The 24,729-nt window shown below is 36.8% G+C and overlaps 1 protein-coding gene across 1 annotated transcript; it reads left to right on the top strand.

The window, feature by feature from the left end:
* Window positions 1–922: 922 nt before the first annotated feature.
* On the top strand, window positions 923–3,158 carry LOC103956271 (cation/calcium exchanger 1). Its single transcript, XM_009368245.3, is given in 3 exon segments — window positions 923–2,237; window positions 2,240–2,773; window positions 2,776–3,158. Coding segments are annotated over 3 exon segments (1,737 nt in total). The 5' UTR covers window positions 923–1,264; the 3' UTR covers window positions 3,006–3,158.
* Window positions 3,159–24,729: the final 21,571 nt, after the last annotated feature.

Here is a 24,729-nt window from a genome sequence, read left to right as displayed (position 1 = left end):
ACATCTAATCATTTTCAAACGCAAATATAATTTTTCTAGTGCATTCCTAACAATTCATTCAAAGTTCCATGGAACTTTAAAGGCGCCCCGCGCCGCCCCCCCCCCAAACAAAAAAAAAACTCTCCTAGATGCACCACCATAAGAAACAATAGCGTGCTGCCAAAGTAGTTCTGGTTTCTTGTAATGTCTTAATTATAATCTAGCTCTCTACTGCCCTGCATGCATTTCCACTATCTAATCAAATAAGTTACGGGAAATACAAATTTTCATTGTCTGTTTGCGGCCTGAGGTTGTCGGCATACCACGGAAGGATGCCAAAAGGGTGTGTGCAAGTGCAACTCACAGTAAGTAAATTGCCTGTTAAAATATGAGGCCATGGATGATGTGATTGCACATGGAATTGTGGATATATATATTTTGTTTTGGCACCCCCTCTCCCTAATGCTTTTCGGAAATTTCGTTTTTTAACCTCTTTTGTGTACAAAACCATATATCATAATTATTTCCTATCCTCCTACGTACAGAAATGAAGGTGCCCAAAACTTTTATCTAATTAAGTCCGGACTCATGAACTTTTAAAAGAGCATTGTTTGGCTCTTTACTAGAAAGTAGAGGGAAGGAGCCAAGTATCGTACCTTCACTTTCTACCCTTAAACATAATTTACATGTTGATTGGCTTAATCCTAAACACCGAAAACATTTTCTTTTACTACAAACAAATTAAAATACCTTGAGGTCAGTACTTGAGTAATATGTAATTCAAAATTTCAAACACCTACTTCCTCTAATATGAAATATTTCATATATATCCCTTTCTTTTGTTGAGATTGAATCCAAAGTCACGAAAATGAGAGACTTTTCTTGTGCTTATAAGTAATTTAGTTAATATTTTTCATAAATCCATTTTTTTTTTTTTTTTTTTTTTTCATGGTATCAAAGTATATTGTTTATGTGGAAGCCCAATGTCACACGTGCTTCATATCATCCGATTTGTGTTGTCCACGTATTAAACTTGAAAATTTGTTACATATGAGAAAATGGTATTTCTCATATTATCAATTAATTTTATGATAAACTCAATTCTTCATCTTTTAACGACCAAAAAATAAATGTCCATTTCTTTAGGTGATATATATAAGCTAATACTTCACGTTACCTCCACCAGAAAACAGATTCCCCAGAAGTTCCAAAGTTGGTGGACTCCAATTATATCTACATATCTTTAAGCACACTTTCTCTACAAGCTCTCTCTTGTTTGGTTTGAATGGCGAGCTCAGCCTCCATTCCTCAACTCAAGAAACTCTCCATATTCATCAACATTTCCTTTCTCTTTCTCTTATGTCTCTCTCTCATCACAACATATCTCCATCCTAATAACTTAGACTTACCAACCCCTAAATCCAATAGTATTAGCAGTGCAAATATTCTCAGTGAGGATATCAAATCCGTTAATGGCTGCAAAGATCTCCATCAACACGCAGATTATAAATCCAGGTGTTTGTATGTGAAAACCCACACAGGTTGCAATCCTAAAGGGTATATACATTATCTGAAGATATTTTACTGCAGTCTTGGCAATTTTCCAATTCTGGGTCATGCTGCAGTTCTACTTTGGCTTATTGTTTTGTTCTATCTATTGGGCAACACAGCTGCTAATTATTTCTGTTCCTCCTTAGAGAGTTTGTCCAATATCTTGAAGCTCTCTCCTACCATCGCCGGCGTCACCCTCCTCTCCCTTGGAAACGGGGCCTCCGATGTTTTTTCCAGCATCGTTGCGTTCACAAAATCCGCAGACGGCGATGTTGGCCTCAACAGTGTATTAGGGGGTGCCTTCTTCGTGTCCAGCATTGTGGTGGGAGTTATTAGTATACTAATAAGCCCTCACCAGGTTTCAGTTGATGAGGCCAGCTTTGTCAGGGATGTCATCTTCTTCTTATTCTCTCTCTCATCCCTTCTGGCAATCATAGTCATTGGGAGGATCAACTTGTGGGGTTCCCTTTCTTTTCTTGCTATTTACTTTGTTTATGTTGGTACTGTTTCAGTATCTCAAATATACAAAAGGAACAAAAATCTTGCAGCTTCAAAGTCTTTACCAGTGGTGCAAAGTTTTGATGATTTAGCGGATGGCACTGCAAGTATACCATTACTTGGCTATGTTGATGATGATAAACCCGTTTCCAACGCAAATTTGAAAACGGGTCTTCATGATGATCAAGAACAAAATTATTGGTTTTTTTATTTGGAAAATTGATTTATATCTTGGAGCTACCTCTCTACTTGCCTAGAAGATTGACTATACCTGTTGTGAGCGAAGAAAGATGGTCTAAGCCCTATGCAGTTATTTCTGTAGCTTTGGCACCAATGTTACTGGCAGCCCTTTGTAACACACAGAGGGAAGATTTGAGTTCAAGAGGTAAGTTGGTAACTTACATGACAGCAGTGCTGATTGGGTTAATTTTGAGTAACCTTGCATACGTGACTACAAATAAGTGTAGCCCACCAAAGGAGTGCTTGTTCCCTTGGCTTGTTGGTGGGTTTTTGATGAGTGTAGCTTGGACATATATTACTGCTGAAGAGTTGGTTGGCTTGTTAGAATCATATGGTAATATTTTAGGGATAAGCCCTTCAATTCTAGGACTTACTGTCCTAGCTTGGGGTAACTCCCTCAATGATTTGATAGCTAATGCTACAATGGCAGTGAAGGGTGGGACAGATGGGGCCCAAATTGCTATTTCAGGATGCTATGCGGGGCCCATGTTTAACACATTGGTGGGAGTGGGACGTCACTGGTTCTGTCATCATGGTTTGAGTATCCATCTTCATATGTCATACCTACCGACCATTCCCTCTACGAAACAATAGGGTTTTTGATGGGTGGTTTACTTTGGGCACTTGTGATCTTGCCAAAGAAGGGTATGAAGCTGGATAGATATATGGGGAGTGGCCTTGTGGCAATTTACTTGTGTTTTCTGTTTGTGAGGTTAGCCAGGCTCTTGTTCTTTTGAATGCATCCAGCTGAAGCTCTTTTTTGCTGCAACAGAGTCATGTACGAGTGACTGTCATATCCAAATATGATGTACATTAATTTATTTCATAAATCCAATAGTCATCGTTGTGTGGAGCAAGACTAATCTTGAATACAGAGCATTTGACTTTTATGACATGTTTATTAAAGGATCTGCTAGATAATAATTTAGTTTCAAGAGTAATATATGCTACACTTATCACATCTTTTATACCACATTATCACCTCTACGAGAAATTTTTTAAGATGCCGGAAACACGGTTCAGTACACCAATGTCATAATACAATTGGTTCAAATTATTTTTTTCAAGTTTCCAAACAATTATAGTATTACACTTGGAGTACTTGGCTGTATTTCTGGCACACTAAGAAATCTCTCCACTCTTTAATAAAAGTAGGGTCTACAAACATATGTGAATTTCATCTGTATTAGAGAGGTATGATATGAAAATAACTGTAGAGTAGGAATTTTGAATTTTTGATTTCCAATGTTTTTTTATTAAGAATAGAAGGATTATATACACAAGTGGAACAAATATGCATGAAGAATGTTGATGCACAAAAATTGAGTCAATATTGGACCAACGTAAATCCGATCGTAAATCACACTAACGCACAAGAACACAAAGATATATCATGGTTCATCCCAAGTTGGAGCTACGTCCACACTGGTGTCGATCCGGTTTCACTATATAAATTGAGTGTTACAATGTACATGGAAATAGAGGCTAGGGTTAGTTCTCTTTGCTCTTCTTTTTTCCCTCCTTTACTCTCTTTGCTCCTCTTAAAGTGAGGATGAAGGATCCTTTTTATGGAATAAGAATTTCCTTCACGTCCTACATACATCATGAGCTAGGTCATAAGGCTCAATATATGGTACAACAGGAGTCCTTCAAGTCTTCAGTCAAGAGAGTATTTTGGCTGAAGACTTCAAATCCAATACATGTACGGGCCGAAATGACTAAATGTCGTCCAGAAATCAATACTCGACATGAGGCGATGCTCAACATGAAGCAATACTCAGCTAGAGGTAGCACACATTACGAGGCTGCTCGGATAGAGGCGGTTGTCACACCCCAACCCGAGAATAAAGGCTATTCACGAGCTAGGGTGTGAGTCATATCTTAGCTATAAAAATAAATTCTACAACCAAGATATGGTGGAAAATAAAATAAAATTATAACGATTACACATACATTAGATAACAAAATCTTACATAAAATTTATCAAATACGCAGAGTGCACAAATTAATTCACAACAAAAAGTACCAACAAAATAATAATTAAATTGTAAGAATTCTTTCAAATGCATAAAATATATGCAAATGAGATGCATGAATGTATTCACTCCCTTATAATCTCGTCAACACATACCTAAGGCACCCAAGCCTGCACGTCTCATACTATGCTTATACCCAGATACGTTAGAATATGAGTTAACTCCCATTTATCCCTTAACCCAATTTTTTTTTGTAATTAAGCTCTCAGTTTCCACTTTATTATACATACACTTCCCTCGACGCCCCAAATGTATATTCAAGCCATTCCCCCAACGCCTGACATATACAAGATTTTATTTTTTTTGGTAATCAACCGATTTGAATACTCAAGCCCTGCACCCTACGCCTGACATATACAAGGTTCATTAATTTATATTAAAGGCAAACTTCAGCCCTTGAATATCCTCACAACTTAAACACTTTACACAAGTGAGCACTTGACACAACATAACTCTTTTTCTTGCTTTGCAATGCATATGTATATGTCATGTGCACATCAATACTCACATTTTCTTTAACAAGCCTATAAGCTTCAACATAAATCAATTGATTAGTAACAAGAGTAATATAATCATAATATTAACAAAATAATAATCTTTAATGTAAATGATAAGCAATATGTTACCATTTCTTCATTTGGTCGACCCTCCTTTTCCATTATGTTTCTATTTAATAACTCAATGTTTAAATGGTTTGCTCAACTCAAATTTATTGCAATTAGACAAAGGAACACGGAGATTTAAGTGGTTCAACAATTTGGCTACGTCCACTAAGGTTGCATATGCATTTATGTTTTCACTATGTAAGAGAGATTTACAAAATACAATGAAGATGGCTTAGAGCCTTTACATAAGGTAAAAGAAAAGGATGATGGGAAGAGTGGTCTATGAAGAAGAGGAGGTTTTGCTTCTTTTTTCCCTGTGTGTTCTTGTTGGTGTGTATGTTGTTCTTTCCCCATTTCTCTCCTCCCTCTGCTTTTATGGATGAAGAAATGGAATCCACAATTAAGCCTTAAATGACATGTCCCAAATTCTTTGCTACACCTGTACATCTTGTAATTGGAAGCAATAATATCTAATCATGTTATAATCATTACCATACATGTGGACAAATGCTCAAAAGCCATGTCCAAACTCTTAAGGAATATGAATCCCACCCTTTCTCCCCTTATTTGGATGCAACAAACCCAAGTCCCTTAGAAGATATCGAAGCCACGATAATTCACAACAGGTTCCAGTCATGGCTCTATATTCGGCCTCAGGTGATGACAAAGATATGGTCTTTTGTCTCTTTGATCTCTAAGACATCAATGAAGAGCCCAAAAAAACTCAATACCTTGTAGTTGATCTTTGTGTCGTAGAACATCCTGCCCAATCCAAATCACAATATGCACTTAAGGTCAAGTCATTTTTAGAAGAGAAAAACAAACCTTGCCCATGAGTATTCTTTATATATTTCAAAACTTGGATGTCTGCTTCCATGTGTGGACGGCAAGGTTCATGCATAAATCTACTTAACACATGTACTGAATATGTTATGTTCGGCCTCGTAATCGTTAAATAGATCAATTGGTCCACCAACCTTCTATATTGTGCCGAATCTTTAAGCAACTCACCATTGTTTGAAAGCTTAAGGTTCTGTTCCATGGGAAACTCAACTGGGCGAGCTCTCAAGAGACCACGATCCTTCAAAATCTCTAAAGCATACTTACGTTAGGAAATGAAAACCCCATTCTTTGAACGTGACACTTTAATGCCCAGAAAGTATTTTAAGTCACCAAGGTCATTGATCTTGAAATGATTATTAAGAAATGTTTTGAGAGCCTCAATTGCATTAGGGTAATTGACAGTGATCAAAATATCATTAACATAAATTAAGAGTGTTGTAAAAGACTTGCCTTGCTGCCGTGTGAACAAAGAATAATCATCATTTGATTAGACATAACCAGTAGATTGAATAGCTTCTGAAAACTTGGCAAACCATTGACGAGATGCTTGCTTCAATCCATATAGAGATTTGTTAAGCCGACAAACTAAATTATCCTCTTGTCGCCGGAGACCTGAAGGAGGAAGCATATATATTTCTTCATAAAGATCACCATGAAGACACGCATTATTGATACCAAGTTGATGGAAGAACTAGTGACGGGAAACAGTAAGAGCTAAGAGACAGCGAATAGTGATCATTTTGGCAGTGAGAGAGAAAGTATCATGAAAGTCAATACCTTCAAGCTGTGTATAACCCTTGACAACCAAACGAGCTTTATAACGTTCAATAGAGCCGTCTAAACGATGCTTGATTTTGTAGAGCCAACAACAACCAAAGGGAGATTTGCCAACGGGAAGAGAGGTAAGAGTCCAAGTATTATTGGCTTCCAGAGCCTGTAATTCGGAAGTCATAGTAACCTGCCAATGAGGAGAAGCAGTAGCTTCGACATAAGTCTGAGGTTTAACTTGTTGAGTAATAGTTGCAAGAAAAGATTGTTGTGCGGGTGAGAAACGATGATAAGTAAGGTAATTAGCAAATGGATAACGTGTACCTATGGTGTGACTAGACAACGAAGATGACAGAGAAGCTGGTTGGGTAAGCTTGAAAGTAGGGCAATTATAGTCCCACAACTTTAGAGGTGAAGATGAGTGACGGCTAAAGCTATGAAGCATCGGTGTAGGAGAGGCAAGAGGCACGGACAGTGCAGAAATAGACTTTAAAGATGGTACAACAAGAAGTGGAGAAGACTCGGCAGGGACATAAGAATCTGGAAAAGACTCGGGCTGAAGGATGGCAGCAGGAAATCACTAGACTCAGGTGGTGGAGAATGAGGTGGAGGTGAAGAAGGGCATGGTAAAGTAGGGTCTGGAAGTAGTGGTGATGGAGGTGCATGTAAGGAATGGAGGATGGTCGGGGATGATGTAGGTGTTGGTGCAGTGATGGGTGAGGTAGAAGATGGAGAAGAGTGGTAAGGGAAAATATGTTCATGAAAAACAACATCGCGACTAGTAAAAAATTTGTGAGTGGTAAGATTGTAAAGCTTGTACGCCTTTTGACCAATGGGGTACCCTAAGAAGACACATTGGTGAGCTAGGGGGAATTTGTGAGATATATGGGTGTCGGTTGCATAAGCAAGACATCCAAATACTTTAAGATGGGAAAAAGAAGGTGGTTTAGAGTAAAGCTGTTCAAAACGCATTTGATGGGAAATGATTAGGGTAAGAAGACGATTAATGATATGGACAGCTGTTAGCACACATTCACCCAAAAAATGAAGGGGAAGATTAGCTTGGAAATGCAAGGCACGAGCAATTTCAAGTATGTGACGATGCTTGCGCTCGACTACCCCATTTTGTTGAGGCGTATAGACACAAGAGTGTTGATAAATTACTCCATGGTCTTGAAAGAAACCACGAAGTGAAAAAAATTCTCCACCATTGTCTACTCTTATTTGGCAAATGGATGTATTAAACTGAGTGTGAACAAAAGAGAAAAATTCTTTAAGGATATGTTGTGTTTCTGATTTGTGTTGCATAAGAAAAATCCATGTGAACCGGGAATAATCATCCACTATAGTTAAGAAATATTTTGCTCCAAAAGTAGAAGCAATTTTATAAGGACCCCAAATATCGCAATGGATCAAATCAAACGGTTTTGTAGTTGTAATAGAACTGACACCAAAAGGCAAACGACTTTGCTTGGCTAAAGGACAAACATCATAAGCATTATTTGACTTAAAAAGAAAATGCAACAGGTGTTTTGACATGAAATCTAGTCTAGACAATGATAAGTGACCTAGATGCCGATGCCACAACTTTATAGGGGAGAGAACAAGGTTGTAGACTCGGCGTGGACTACAAGAGGTTGTGTGAGTCAATGCCACCAAATAATACAGCCCTCTGCATTGCTTACCCAAACCAATCACAGTCTTCGTCGTCAAATCTTGCATAATACACCACGAAGGAAAAAGGGTTACGGAACAATATAATCTACTTGTAATTCAACTCACAGACATCAAATCTACTTTGAAAGTGGGCACACATAACACATTGTGCAACAAAAAAGTAGAACTCAAATGGACATTCCCAGTGGAGACTATGCGAGCTTGTTCTCCACTTGGTAACAAAACTAGTGACAAATAGGTGTTTTTTACACCATTAATAAGTAAATCTGATGAGGAGGTTATATGATCCGTTGCACCACTATCGATTATCCATCGACGTAAAGGCAAAGGGGATGTCGACAAACCTGTCTTCATGGCAGCGACATTAGCTTTTGGAGGAACAGATGCATCACCTCCTTTATTATTCATTATGTGAAGGATTCGCTGGAATTGGGTGTTAAATAACCCGGACATCACGACTTCATCTCCTCCAAAGTGGCACATTCGGAAACTTGATTCGCTGAAGAAAAAGAGGAACTGCCTTCCTTTTTAGAAGGCTTGCTTCCTTTTTGAGGCTTGACTTTGTGAAGATGATGCTCCGGTGGATATCCGTGAAGCTGGTAACAAGTATTAATTGTGTGATAGTCATGATCGCAATGAGTACAATGTAGGGGCTTAGGACTAGAGGATCTAGATGATTGCAAACCACCTTATCGAACATCCATAACTGCTGTCACAATGACTCCACATGAAGCAGTAAGAGATCATTGCTTCTCTTCTGGGAAATTGAAGCATAGGCCTGACAAATAATGGGTAAAGGATTCATCAGTAAGACTTGTCCTCAAATGACACCATATGACTCATTAAGGCCTATAAGAAACTGCATCAACTTGTTCCTTTCATTTTGCACTCCACATATGCAAGAAGTAAAGTCACTGTAAGATGCTAGTTCATCCCATAATTTCTTCAACTTCGTGTAGTACGCAGCAACTGAAAGTTGGTCTTGAGTAAGTGAAGCGATGTCCTGTTGTAACTGGAAAATCCAAGGACCATTGCTTTGTGAATAATGCTCTCGCAATTTTTCCTAAATTGCACGAGCATCAGTCATGTAAAGGATACTATCAGAAATTTTTGAATCAATGGAGTTGATAATCCACTCAACGATCATGTACATCTTTGCCATGTAGCATGGTCGTCCAATTTGATCTTCTCGGAAGGCTGTGTGACAGTACCATCAACAAAGTCGAGCTTGTTTTTGGCACTCAAGGAGATCCTCATCGCACGTGACTAGGTAGAGTAATTGTCCCCATTAAGGGGCCTCGAAACCAACATCATAGATGGGTGATCTGAATGATGGATAAACAATGGATTCGAAACATCATCCTTGGCATCAGCCGCGACACCTTTGGAAAGGTCGTCAATGGCCATAACTGTCAACGGAAAAAGCTATTGAAAAATAATAAAAAAAGAGTAGTTGCAAGAACTAGGATTTTGACCTAGCTCTTGATACCATGTAAAATAGAGTAAAAATATATTTTACGGAAGTGATTTTCTTCTATTGATACCAAGACATTTATACAAAGAAGAACTCTTGACAGAGAAGTAAACTATCCTACATTCTAGGTATACAATAGGAAAATAAATCTATACAAATTTATTTCCTAAACTAAGCCAAGATATCATGAATGATATCGTTGACTTCTCTACAGGCTTGGGGGATGAATCATCACCAAATCATTAACTCCTACATTCCTAATGATTACAAACTTGCCAATTCACCCTTAAGACTTCCACCTCTTCACCCTAAGCATTAACTTCTATTAATTTCCAACTTCCACCTCATCCTTGGGAGAAAAATGAATCAAGCAAAAACTACTCAAGTAATCCCACCTGAAGCTCGGCTATAGCAATGATAATTGCCATTTAGCAAGTAAAAACAACTTTAAGGCCTACCAAAAACAATCTAATACATATCTAAGTTATGTACAAAATTACAAAACTACAATGAGGATGGGAAACACTAGAAACCTTTCTAGTTGGAGAAATTTGGGTTTAAAAGTACTAGCTAGGCTTAGATATATTTTTGTAGTGAAAGAATCTCTACTAACTTACATGCTAAAAATACGAGTATTTTTGTACTCATAGCATATATAAGGAACCCAAATTATTACATAAAAATAACTTCGCACATACATACATATGTATATATAACCATTTTTTAAATACAGGGGTATTACAGCGGTGCTCGGGGTGAGGCGGTTACTCGGTTGGGGGCTATGTTCGTTGCCAGATAACTCAGCTTGTAGCGTTCCTTGTTGCGAGTATGTGTCTATGTGAGTGTGCACTCAATATAAGTTAACTCTCGACATGATTCGGGTCTGCTTGTTGGGTTCGCATATTGGGTCTATATGTCAAGTCTGCATATCAGGTCCACACTTCGGGTCTTTAAGTTGGGGCCATAAGTAAAGTCTTTGAGTCAGGTCCACAAGTTAGGTTCGTGAGTCGGTGTCCGAGCTCAAGAGTGTCCAAGTTTGTGGGTGTCCAATCTCGTAAGTGCCCGAACGCATGGGTGTTCAAGCTCGCGGGCGTCCGAGCAAATAAGTATCCAAATGAGTGAGTGTTCGAGCAAGTGAGTGTCTGGTCAAACAAGAAGTCATCATTTAGACTAAATCTTTGTCACCATAAGCATGTGGCTCAGTAGTGTGGACTACTATAATTTTGGTTCCTGGTTAATCAGTCAAATGAATGAGCCTTGTCTATAAGCAATTAATTGTCAATGTGTACATATTGTGAACACTGTCATATGAGTATGCCTTAAATAGTGTGACTATACAATTTCATGCTATAAATATAATAACATAGCATGCTGAATGCGGATTCAATAAGATGTAACAGGTTACATGCCATAGAATGCATATAGGTGCTGTTGCCATGTCCCATGATAAAACTATTATATCAATAGAACATTAATAAAAATTATAAAATAATAATTTATTTGTGTATCATCATTTTATTTAAGAAAAACTAATGAAAATGGCTTGAAAACTTTTAGTTTTAACGATAATGACAAAATAAAGGGTAAAGTAAATAGTACCAGGATTGACTTTTTAGTGTAAAAATGTGGTTTTTTGTTAAAATGAACAGTACCGTGAGTTTTCATTAAAGTTCCCTTTTATTTAACAAGAGGACAAGTCATAGAACTGGCTTTGTCAAATAAAATAATAATTGTAAGAATTCAGGTATGTGATTTGATCAACCTATGCCACATGACTAGCAATTGTCATGCAATAATAACAATAATACTATAAATGGTGTAGTGAGTGTACAGATTAAAGTGTGAATGTGATCAGCCTACCCATAGTGAGTGTACAGATTAAAGTGTGAATGTGATCAGCCTACTCATGGTGAGTGCGCAGATTTAAGTGTGAATGTGATCAGCCTATCCATGTGTCTATGGATTAAAATAAAAAAAATGGTATGTGATGTGATATGTTTTTGGTCAACATAATATTAAAATAATAAACAACTAGCCTTCATGCACGCTCTCACACGTGCGCATAAGACATTTTTTAAATCACGGTGTGCTACTAGCAACTTACACGTTTTAAATATATTTATATACGTAAATTGACAAAAGGAAAGTCAAATATTTGAAGTAAATGAATAATTTTAGATCATGCTAGAAAAAACCTCTCATAAACCAATTAAAGTAGCTGAATTTACATAATAAAATCGGTCTCTATAGAATTTACATTAAGAATAGAGAAAATAATATTTAATAAACAATTGATTGAATCATATTATTGCTAGCTTATTGTGAGGCTAAGCCCACCCCATTTCCCCTTAGTGTAGATAATATCATTTATTTAAAATTAAAAAAAAACAATCATTTGATAATTAATTTAATCATATTATTATCTGTGTGCGAAATACCTTTTTTATAACTAGTATTACACGCCTCTAAAGAAATTTTGAATGTGTTTAAAAATAGAGAAAATAATATTTAGCAAATAACTGATTGAATTACATTATTGATAGCTCATTGTGATGCTAAGCCCACCCTCCCCCTTAGCGTAGATAATATCGTTTGTTAAAAAAAAAAAAACAAACAATCATTTGACAACTTATTTAATCACATTGTTATCCGCGTGCGAAAAACCTTTTCTATAATCAGCATTACACGCCTCTTAAGATATTTTGAACGTGTTTAAAAATAAAGAAATTGAATCATATTATTAGTAACTTATTATGAGGTACTAATAAAAATAAAAATAAAGAAGCACCAAAAAGTAAATTGTTAAAAAAATACTGTTAAAATGAAGAAAATGACTTTACATTATTTGATGCAGAATGCCTTTGAAGTTTTTCGTTTTGAGGGCATTTTTGTCCAAATATTTTTGTTGAAGTATGGTGACACCAAATCACTATTCACCTTTTCCATTCTCTTTATATATAATATATGAGCTGTAATTGAAAAGATAAGGCCATTTCGGAAGGGTCAGAAGGCTCCCTTTAGCCCTATAGCTCTCCAAGAAATTAATATTTTAATCTTACCATCTCCAACCGAGGGGGCCAAAGGGCCATAGGCCAAATATAATTTATTATTTTAATTAAATTAATATGGTTACTTAAATTAAACTACCTCAATAATTTTTCGAGATGTAATCTCAATAATTTTTCGGATAGGATTTCGAATGACATGTGTCAATAAAGTGAGTAACTCTCCAAATTTCTTGTCAATATGTATTATCAATAATTTTTCAGATAGGATTTCAAGTGCTAAGTGTTGATATGTGAGTAACTTTGCAGATTTCTTATCGATAGGTAATCTCATAATTCTTCGGATCGGATTTCGAGTGTCACGTGTCGATATGTGAATAACTCTCCAAATTTCTTGTCGACATGTAATTTCAATAATTTTTCGAATAAGATTTCGAGTGCCATATGTTGAGATGTAATTGGTTGTGCGAATTTTAGATAGGATTTTTATCTGCATGACATTTCTTATCTTCAGCTTCCAATGTCCATAAATAGGGTGGATATTGGGCTATAATTCACACACCTTCATCTTTGCCCTCTCCAATATCTCTTTTTTTCAATATCCTTTAATTTAAGTTTGCAATGAATTCCAACTTTGGATCCTCTTCAGATTCCAACTGGGGGTCCTCATCCAATTATGAATTGGAAGATAAATAGGCGCATATGAGACGAGAAGATGAGGAGTTTGATGAAGAAGATGAAGCATGGTGCAACACAACATATATCGCAGTCATGGCTGGGGTCATGGCGTGTGAGCCAACTAAAAAACATCCTCAATAGGGTGGCTCTGTTGCTAGTTGTTCTTACAAACCACAAAATAAAGAAATGGCGCATGAGACTCTAATGAACAATTACTTCAACCCCAACTTGGTGTATACATAAGAGAATTTCAAATGTCGCTTCCGGATAAGGCGTCATGTCTTCAAGCGTTTACTTCATGATGTCCAACATGTCAATCCATACTTTCGACAGAAGCTGGACATAGCAGGCCGCCTTGGTTTCTTACCTCATCAAAAAGTTACTATTGCACTTTGAATGCTGGCATATGCCTCCCTAGTTGATGTGATGGATGATACATATGGTATGTTTGAATTTACAGGCCTTGATAATCTTGCTAAATTATGTCATACAGTTGTTCAGATTTACAAAGAGTAGTACCTTCGTGAACCAAATCAAGCAAATATGGATCAGTTCCTTCACAAAGCTGAAGATCGTGGCTTTCCAGGCATGATAGGGTCATTAGATTGCATGCATTGGCAGTGGAAGAACTGTCCCACCGGATGGCAAATACGTTTTAGTGGAAGATCGAGAAAGCCAAATATTGTGTTAGAGGCGGTTGCCTCGTTTAACACATGAATCTGGCATACTTTCTTTGGAGTCCAAGGATCCCAAAATGACATTATAGTTCTTGGGCGTTCACCCCTTTTCAATAACCTAACGGAGGGTAAATCACCTCAACTTGACTATTACATCAACGCGTGTTAGTAAAATATGAGGTATTACTTGGCAGATAACATCTACCTAAAGTGGGCAACACTTGCCCAAGCAATTACAAACCCTATGGATGACACCCAAATGTGTTTACCTTACACCAAGAGGCATACCGGAAAGATGTTGAGAGAGCTTTCGGTACTCTACAAGCATGATGGAAGATCATCAAGGAACCGGCAAGAGGGTGGAGTCAAGATAAATTGAACTCCATCATGATACCGTGCATCATATTACACAACATGATTGTGGAGGATAAGCGTGATGGCTATATTGTTGAAGAGTATGATGACAATCAAGATGATCCAAATAGGTCAAAGATGGCTTGTGTAAAAATATATGATGGGCCTAGTTTACATTTGGATCCAGAAATTGGTAATATCTTTTTAAATGAGTACATGAGGTGCCATAGGATGATACGCTCGCGTGCCACAAACAAGTACCTACAACATGATCTTGTTGCACATCTTTGAGCCAAAAGAAGCATGGAGTAGATGTTTAAGTTTTATGTTGTTAAATATATATATATTTTTAATGTTGTTTAAGTTTGAATAACTTCCCCAACTAGTACTAGGGTGGAGATTGTGTTCTTTAATGTTGTTTAATAGCTTAGGTAGTTATAGCCGAGTCACACAACAAAGCCGCTTAGTTCGACTACCTCTGCAATATGGGTTCCTGGCCCCATTTTCTTGCTGATTCGCCTAGTACTCGGCTTTGGTTCCTAATCGAACCCTCTGTCTTCTTTCCCCTTGTTGTTTTCGTTCTCCGTCCTACAAAATGCCGCCATGGTTTATGAACCGTTACAGAAAAATGGGACAAAACTAAGGAACAGTGCGCAGTGTTGCAGATGGCCGAATTACCAATGTTGATGCGTTGGGTTGCGTTGGTTTTGGAAATGAGAAGAGAGAGGCATGATGGAGGCTACGAAGGTTTTCTGGAAAAGCCAAAGAGGGGGTTTTGGGTTCTTGGGTTTTGTAGATTCACAGTGGAGTGTGGTAAGGTTGTGAGGGTTTCACGGTTGTGGGATGAAATATTAAGAGAGAACCAACGTAGCTTTTCATGTGGATTCCCATAAACGGCACCAAATGTTGATGCACAAAATCGGATTGATCTTGGACCAACGTAAATCCGACCGTAAATCATACAAACGCACAAGAACACAAAGATATATCGTGGTTCACCCTAAGTTGGAGCTACGTTTACACTGGTGTCGATCCGGTTTCACCATGTAAATTGAGGGTTACAATGTGCATGGAAATAGAGGCTAGGATTAGTTCTCTTTACTCCTCTTAAAGTGAGGATGAATTATCCCTTTTATAGAATAATGGCTTCCTTCACTTCATACATCATAGACTAGGTCATGAAGTCTAAATACTAAGATCCAATATATGGTACAACAAAGTAAAAAGTGAAAACAATTTTTAGTAGGTTTTCTTTTCTGGCTTTTGTTTCCTACCTTCTCTTCATTTGTAACTGGAGAGTGACTAAAGCAACTAGTCACGAATTAGTCGGATATATAGGTTACAGTAGGGGCCAAAACCCAGGAAAACAAGATGGTAACTAGCCATTGCCATTTTGAGTGTTTTTTTTTTTTTTTTTTTTTTTTTGTGTCCACCCTTTCTCCACTTTTCTACATTCCTCATCTCTCGGTATACATATCTTGTGTCTCTATCTTAAAAAAAAAAAAAACAAAAAAAAAAAAAACAAAATGCTTATCAAATATGCCCTAAACTCATTGCATGAAATTGATATATTGAAGCTACTATGATTCTTGACTTTTCATGCCATTCAAATTTAATAAAACAGTATGTGGGTGATCTATATTAAAACCTGTAATCCTAAACTTGAAAAAACCAAGAGTCATATTGATAAGTAAGGAGGGCTAGTGGGTGACGCAGTGTGACAAAGAGAAGAATACACAACGTTATTCTTAAAGAACAAGAACATTGAAATCCACTAGAGAAGAAAACCTTAGAGTTTAATTGGTAAGAACATGAAAGATAACAACATAAGGCCAAGATGACAAATTTAAAATGTAACTTAATTAAGCAATGGGAGTCCAAGTAAGAATATAACTTAAGAAATAACCAAATATTGAAATTGTCCAAAACTTCAAAAAGTGAGTTTGATGCGTATAGTCATTCTCCTCGAAATAAAGGGTCATGTATAGACACAAGTCGGACACTAGAGCTTAAATTTATAAAGCTATTTAGTCCAATTTGCTCTTTTGATCTTCAAACCACTCCGTCATTTGATCTACATCATCAGGCCGTATAGCCATTTTTTTCCACCACATTCCCGGCTTCCTCATTCTAAATATGAAGACATCTGTGATTGATTCCATGTGTTTGAGGCTTTGTAGGGAATAAAAAGTATACCCTAATAAGTAAAATTAGTGTGTATATATATATATATAAATTAAAAAGTAATTACTGCTTCACTATTCTTTTAATTCTTAGTTTTGTTAATTATCTTTCTCTACTTTTTTTACCTATGTAACTATAGGCAGGTTCCAAACAAACTAAGAAGCACAAAACAAGGCATATACATGCATGCAAAATTTTTGCACATGCGACCACTTCCATGAGGTACTCCAGAATTACAAATTATGTGGTCCCTGCACAAACTATTCACACGGTGAGTTCTTCCAAAATTGAGACCCAAGAGATAAGAAAGGTTGGGTTGTGTAACTAGGCTTGCCTCTTTTGGGAGGGTTAGGGTTAGGCCGTGAGTTTCGCAAATAATTGTATTTGTATTTGGTGTGTGGATTTGGCTAAGGTTGATGCATGCCAACTCTCGTACGTTGTAGAATCGACATGCATGCGTATATTTGGAGTGTTTGCGTGATCAACTTAATCCAATCACTCTAACACAGAGGCCATAGCCTAAACAGAATTACATTCCTTCAAAAGTAAATCAGAATTAAAATCTGGCGGCTCTTCAAACCATAGCCAAGATCTTTCACCATGGACAGCAAATCATGCAAGGAGATGAGCTACATTGTTAGCTTGGCGGCGAACATGACGAAACATATTTCTAATGATCGTGTGGATTGCAAAGCCTTCGTGTCTTCTACAATATTACCGGCATGAGACAAAATAGTAGAAGGATCATTTCATTCCTAAGGAAGATAATTGTTATTTCCTTCCTAACAAAACTATATAAAAATGTAGGTTAGCTGATATTCGATGATATATATTTTTAAATTTTCTTTAACTTCTAAATCTTTTTTTATAGGTTGAATTATATAATATTCTTGTTATTTTGGAATTTGGATGATTGAGTCCATTTCAAAGTTGCGGAGACAATCCAACAATTCACTAGTAATCAACATCGATAGTGTTATTGTCAACTTAATCACTAATAGGGTAATTCAATAGGTATGAGGTTTTATACACAAGACTTTGATTCAATTAGTATGAAACTTCATGAGGTTTTTTATGCAAGACATGCTTCAACAATCAAGTGACTAACCACGATACTCTGGAGAAAGTAGTCTGATGGCTCGTAACTTTTAACCGCATAGACATAAATGAGAAGGGGTTAAAGTAAGGAGTCGGAGTAAGAAGACCATCATCAGAAAATGAGATCAAACTGTTCAGTCTAAAAATTATTTAGCCTACGTGGCGTGCAGGTCAAATAGCTAATGAGCTAACTACATTCTTATGATGAATGAGGACATGCCAACTCGTCACCAAGCTCGGTCAGCGAGTAGAATGAATGTGGCGGTGTTGTCAAACACTGCTGACTTTTGTATCTGAGTGATCATGGTTGGCGAGTAGAATGAATGAGGTTCAGCTTTCGATATGCTAAACACTGAGTAACTGGTAACACCTCACTCGCCGAGAAGCTAATGAGATGACATCTTTCAATGAGAAGACGAGGACTTCTCATTAACAGAAACTTGGATAGGTAGTCAACCAAACTCGAAATTGAAGGTGTTTCTCGGTCTCTTAATTCTCCGGCTCCAGTTCTATTAATTCAAATTGAAAATATCACCGATTGTCAACATAGTGCTGTTAATCCAAACTAAAGATGTGTTGACGAAGTTAGGCAAGTTAGTGTTGTCTTAAAAGTTTGAGAAGATTTATGTAGAGCGAAAATTTATACAAGACATTTTTGTGTGTTGAGTTAAGAGTTCTTTTCACGTTGCATAGGCTTCTAGGGCCAGAGTAACTCAGCCACAAAGTGAAAATTCCAAATTGCACTATAACTCTCTTGACAAATATTCACGTACAGCCTTGTGGGCTTAAACACGATGAGCACTAACTTTTCCATGTTGATCAGAACGTAGACATTTGACCAAAATGTCTTTCATCGAAATCATTTCACTTCCATCCATATAATTTCACTTCCATCCAAATCATTTTAAATACAGCACGAGCACCCTGTTGTTTGGTAGTTTTGCATTATCCCACAAAACCATTCTGATCACCATCCCATTTAATTTCATCTTTATCCCATTTGCTACGTGCTGACTACCACGCTGCACAAAGGCTAATCGCTATTCCTTCTCTGCTTGCTGACTAATACAACTCTTATCCAACATCTGAATGCATGGCATGATCTTCATGTTATAAATATAAATTAATCACAACTCAATTTGGATTATATCACAACCATATAATATAAAGTAATTGAAATCAATTTTATATTTTACATTCAACGCCTTAAAACTCTACTCATTCAATGACCTTGATTGCTCGGATTGATGACGTAATATCACGTCTATAAACAATTGGGCTTTACAATAATTGATGGTAAGAGAGGGTGAACTTCTTGTCACCTTACTGATTATTGTCATATAGCTATTTGCTATATCGAGCAGTGTTAAATCTTGTCAAGGTCTGCAAGAAAGAGGATATGTTCCTTCGTTTTCTCAGAAGATGATATACGTACCCATGTATTGGACTATACTGCAAAGAAATTGGACAAAAATTGAAAGCTTTTGTGACCATTCAGATTTCCGCACGGCTTTAAGATTGCAGTGTGCCAAAAATGGTGAACACTTTTTGAATTGACTGCAACGGGTGTCATGAAATGTATCCTCTCACCTAATGAATAACGATGATGTAAGACCTTATAATAATCAAGAGAGTGAGTGACTCTTTTTGACTGGTTTCACTTCTATAAGAGAAATTTTTTATTGTGATCGAAATACGGGAGGTATATCATGTGTTTTGATATAAATGATGAAAATTTTTATTTTTTAATTTATTAATTTTTTAACACACATATCCCATCATTTGTATAGCGACATGTGGTGTACCATCTCATGTACCGGTCACACCGAAAAATTTCTCTATCTGTAGAGTGATCATTACTTATCTTAATTGTGATATGCTTAGATACACAAAATTAATATTCTTTAATACACGTGATTTTTGCTTGCAACGACAAAGCTCACACCTCTTAAATGCATGTATAGCAAATATGAACCCAGATCGTATCCAGATCTCAAAAACTAGAGCCCAGGAATCATTTGATCTGAGCCGTTAAAATTTGATCCAACGGCTACAATTATTAACTTTTAGAGGGGTCCCCTGTTTGTAGCCATTGGATCAAATTTCAACGGCCCAGATGATTTGATCCCTGGGCTCCGGTTTTTGAGATCCGTATACGATCTAGGTTTAGCAAATATGTCAATTTTTCTCACTATCATGTGCAAGATTCTAAAAGACGTTAGACGCTAGTTGGGCTGTGGGTTGGGGCCTAGCACCTAGGAAACTAGGCGGGGTCTAGGCAGGCGCCTAGCGGACTAGGCGGATGTAAGTAAATATATTATATTTTGTGTAAATAAGTGTTTGTTTATACTTAAAATATATATAATTTGATCATAAACTACAAAATAGAATGACATATATATTATGAAGTATTGGAACATAATAAAAACATGGGGAACAAGCATATAATGTGTGTTCATTTAACTATTCAGTAAGTCTCTTGCAATTTATTGAAAAAAAAATAAAATACAAAATGAAAGCAACCTAAGCGGGTGCCCAGGCGGGTCTGGGTGGGCTAGGCGGTTGCCTAGGCTGTCTAGGCGGGTGCTTCATCAGGTCTATGTGTCATTTCTTAATTTTCAAATGGTTAAGGCATTAATCGGGACGATGGCCAGCCGCCTAGCGCCTAGGCGGGGATTTTTAGAATAGTCACCGTGTGTTAAATTATAGAGCTAATGTTAGCAAAAATGTCAAATTTTGTCACTATCACATGTTAAATTATAGAGGTAAGCAGTCCCGTGGTAGCCTACAATGGACTGAAAAAGTTGTATTTAGCGACTTTGTCAAATGCGATTTATGGAGTACATATATTTATAGAGATGGAAATCAAGTTGCAGACACTTTAGATTCTTTTGGGGCAGAAAGTTAGACTTATTACTAGTGGTCTACAATTCCAAATTTTGTAGCCTCTGCTCATGCTCGTGACATTTTGTTTTGTTCGTATTATCGTCTTCGTTGATCGTTTTTATCTTTGAAGTTCTTGGCATAGTCCTCCAGTGTGTATCTTTTTCGTTTATTTTTATTTGTTATCAATAACTTTGGTGGAGGAGGGACGAGCGGGGGATTTCTGCTTGTAATGGTTCTCTCCCCTTCGTAATAGGGTAGGTGCCTCGCATGCGACCGTTGCTGAAGAGCTAATCTCGCCTAATCTTTCTCTATTTAAAATTTTCTTTGTGTTTATGATAATATTTTTAATTATCGTCTCAATTACTTGTACGGAATTTACTAAGCAGACAATTGCTTACATGTGCATGTATACAATTTGTGAATGGAGAAATGCTAAAGAGACTCTCTTAAAATGTGACTCTATGGACTCTCAATCACCTCACAATTTAACACTAATTCTCATGACAAACATTATAAAACATTATGCAAAAACATAAAGTGACAGAAAATCTATATAAAGAATTTCACTTTATAGTTTCCTTAATATTTCTCCTTGTAACTGTTGATGGTTAGAAGTCACTCCACACAAATCAATGGGGGAAATCGCCCATGCGAATTCCATAGATAGCACCAGCACAACTCTTGCTCACATTTCTATGTCAAATTTTTGGCGTGCCCTAATTAGAGCTAGGAAGAAATGGATTCTTGTACAACTTGCACCTTTTGGTTTGGTTGTATTCATGTCTATGACTTCCAGCCATTAATTACATTTATCCGATAGTTAATTATGAGGTGTCACCTTCTTACTTTGTCTATATTGTATCGACTTTTCTCTTTCCCTTTTCATTTTGTTAATTGAGTCAAATATAAATATATATCATGTATTGGTTTTAAAATAAGAGTCTCGTTCCTCTAACTTCATGGTTCAATTATTTACAGATCGATTTTAATCTAACAATAAAAATTAAACGTCGAACAAGAACTAAATCTCTTTCACCTTTGCATTAAAGATCGAATAATAGGTTACCACATTTTTAGACCATAAATAGTCTAGGAAAAAATAACTGCAAATAGCTGCACCAAAAGTTCAGTAAGCCTATTACCTCCACACACAAAAATCATGGTCATGAACTCAGCCAGAATACCAATCATGCATTATTTGATTTGGCTCGTAGCCCTGGGTAGAGTAATATACCTAGGCTGCAAATTCATAGGACCACTTGACAAAATTCCAAGTTCATATGGGGGCCGGACTTTGATCGATCAATCGTCCTCCTGCCTAATGTCGCACTCAATAATTATTAGTTTGAACAATAATGCAGCATGATGTGCATATTTACGAACATTTGGACGGGCATATTTTGCGCAGCTCGTCGACCGGCAGGCACACATTATAATGCAACTCGGTCAAAATATCGCTTACACGTGCATGTATTCAATTTATGACTGCTGATGGTTCCACACAAATCAATGGGAGGAAATCGCCCATGCGAAGTCCTTAGCACAAAGCTTACTCATATTTCTATGTCAAAGTTTTGGCGTACCTTAACTAGCTAGGAAGAAATGGTTTTTTGTGCTACATGTATAGACCTTTGGTTTCGTTGTATTTATGTCATGACTTCTAGCCGTTAATTACATTTGTCCAGTACTTACATTTGGGATTTGGATCCTCTCCTGAGCTAATGGAGAGGATCCTCATGACCAATCATCATGGACCGTTGGATTTTTATCCAACGGTTACAATCATTATAACTTTAAAGAAACCCTCATGTTTGTAGACATTGGATAAAAATCTAACAGTCCACGATAATTGGTCATAAGTATCTTCTCCATTAGCTCAGGAGAGGATCCAAATCCCTTACATTTGTCCTATACTTAATTATGAGTTGTCACCTTTTACCTTTTTTAATTTTTTTTTGGTCAAAAGTAGGTTTTATTCCGAGCACAACAAATTTACACAAACAGGGCAAAATTACAAGTGAAGTACAAAGCATAACAATGGATCACCAAGGCAGCACAGAAAGGATCCCAACCCAACACAAGGATTGGAGCTCAAAACAGCAAAACACAAAGCAAAAACCTAGCAGCCTACTGCCCCGGCTGCCGGAGCACCACCCATTCAGCACAAGCCAGCACTCCTTGAAGACACAAGAGATCAAGCCACACCAATCCCTAAAGTCGAAAAAGAAGAAAGCTCCATCCTCCTCCAACAACCACCACAAAGATCTAAACCACAAAGCAAAGGAAGTCAGTGGGAAAATACATCCCACAAGATATAGTGCCAAGATCGGCAAACACAAAGAAGGTGGTGGTGTGGAAACCCAAGCCAAACTCTATAAACCCTTCAATAAAGTTGCTGTAAATCGCGACGGAAAGAGGTGGAGGGATGAATGAGCCAATAAGGACTTCCGATCTAGGGCTAAGGATGGTTAAATCAAAGGCAAGAGGATTAGGGGGACTAAGGAAATTGGGTTAGGGAAAAGCAGGCTGACAATGATGGAAAGAAAGGAAAGCGAAAAGGAAAAAGGACTGTCACCGATCATGGCCAAGACGAGGGCCAATAACCAGGGTCTGTCCAGGCTCAATGCTGGCAGGGCGATCGTTAGGGCCCAAAAAAATTCAGGACACCAAATTATTAGGATGGTATATTTATATATGTTTTTATAAGGATATAAATTTATAAAATTTAGTTTGATGACAAAGAAATTTAACTAAAAGTGGTGGCTTTGTCATTTGAATATAATGAAGAGTCTTGGGTTAAAAACACCACTTGTGCTTATTTACTTTATAATTTTTACAAATTTCCTTTCATAAAAGTATAAATTTATAAAATTTGGTTAGATGATCAAGAAGTTTAATTTGAAGCAATGATTTTTTTCGTTTAAAATTAACGAGATTTCCTAAATTCGAAATGCTATATGCGTGTTTATTCTTTTCAATTTTACGAATATTTGTTTGGTTGTTTATTTATTTAAAGTTACTAGCTAGTAGTTATGTGAGTTGCTATTTTTAAATATTCATTTGAATTCAAGTCTAATCTTCTACAAAGAGTAATACGTGGACCAAATTTTTAGAGCAAATTTGCAAATCATATTAATTTAGTGCCAATTCAGTACTTATACATATTAATTAAAGACTCGAAAACATCATTATTTTTTTAGTCTCATATTGACAAGGTTAGTAAATAAGAAAAAACACCTCACGATATATGCAAAAACATTTTAAAAGTTCAGATGGAAAACAAAACTCATCGTTTATCTACATGTAAGCCCGGAGTTATTTGGTTTCCTTCTCTGGATACAAAATAAATTAGTCTTTCTATGTTTCTAAATTATTGAGTGTAAACTGCTTTTCTAAGTATACTTTTATCGATATCTTACATGTGAAAATAAATAATTTTCTTATATGAAGTTAGGGCAAATTTTTTAGCATTGTTCCGAACCTCAAAGATCTATGGACCGGCCCTGCCGACGAATAAACTAGACTCTCACGAAAAGGAGAGAAAGGCTGTCACAAAAGAATAGAAAAGGAAATTAGAGTGTCTGTCAGTTTGTAACTTTCTTTGTCTATATTTTATCGATCGAGTTTTCTCCTTTTCTTTTCATTTTGTTGATTGAATCAAATATAAATATATCCTGTATTTGTTTTAAGATGAGATCCTTGTTCTTTTAGACTTCATAGTTCAAAAAAATTGTAGTCATCCATCGTAGATTTTAATTCCACGTGAAGGGTAGTACAATAACGAATTGTTAAATATTTCCCATCGTTGCATTAAAATAGAACAATAGATTATCACTGTGGTTTCTGATCAAAAAATGAAAAAAGAAAAAAAGATTGCCATTGTGGTAGAAAGAATCCGTTGTCTTTAGTCTTGGCGAATTTGTACGTACAAAACAATAAACACTTTTGGTTAAGGCCAAAACCACACGCGCCCATGAGGTTGGGGTGGGTGGGCAGGGATTTGGCCAATAGATCTCCGATGCCTAAGTCAGTAGCTCTGAAACAGAGTGAGTGTTAGGGCTTGTATGCATAGTAAAAGCTTACCAGAATTTGGTGGAGATGAGGTTTTTATAAGGAGCTGACTGACTTAGGTGTAGGTTTTTGCCCTACACATGGTGGCTTCTCATTGGTCTAGGT

Source organism: the organism of the source record quoted next, unplaced genomic scaffold, assembly GCF_019419815.1.
Source record: "Pyrus x bretschneideri cultivar Hongxiangsu unplaced genomic scaffold, Pyrus_bretschneideri_v1 Contig47, whole genome shotgun sequence".
Classification (NCBI taxonomy): Eukaryota; Viridiplantae; Streptophyta; class Magnoliopsida; order Rosales; family Rosaceae; genus Pyrus; species Pyrus x bretschneideri.
The sequence above is the reverse complement of the archived record's forward strand: the minus strand, read 5'-3'. Positions and strand labels throughout refer to the sequence as shown.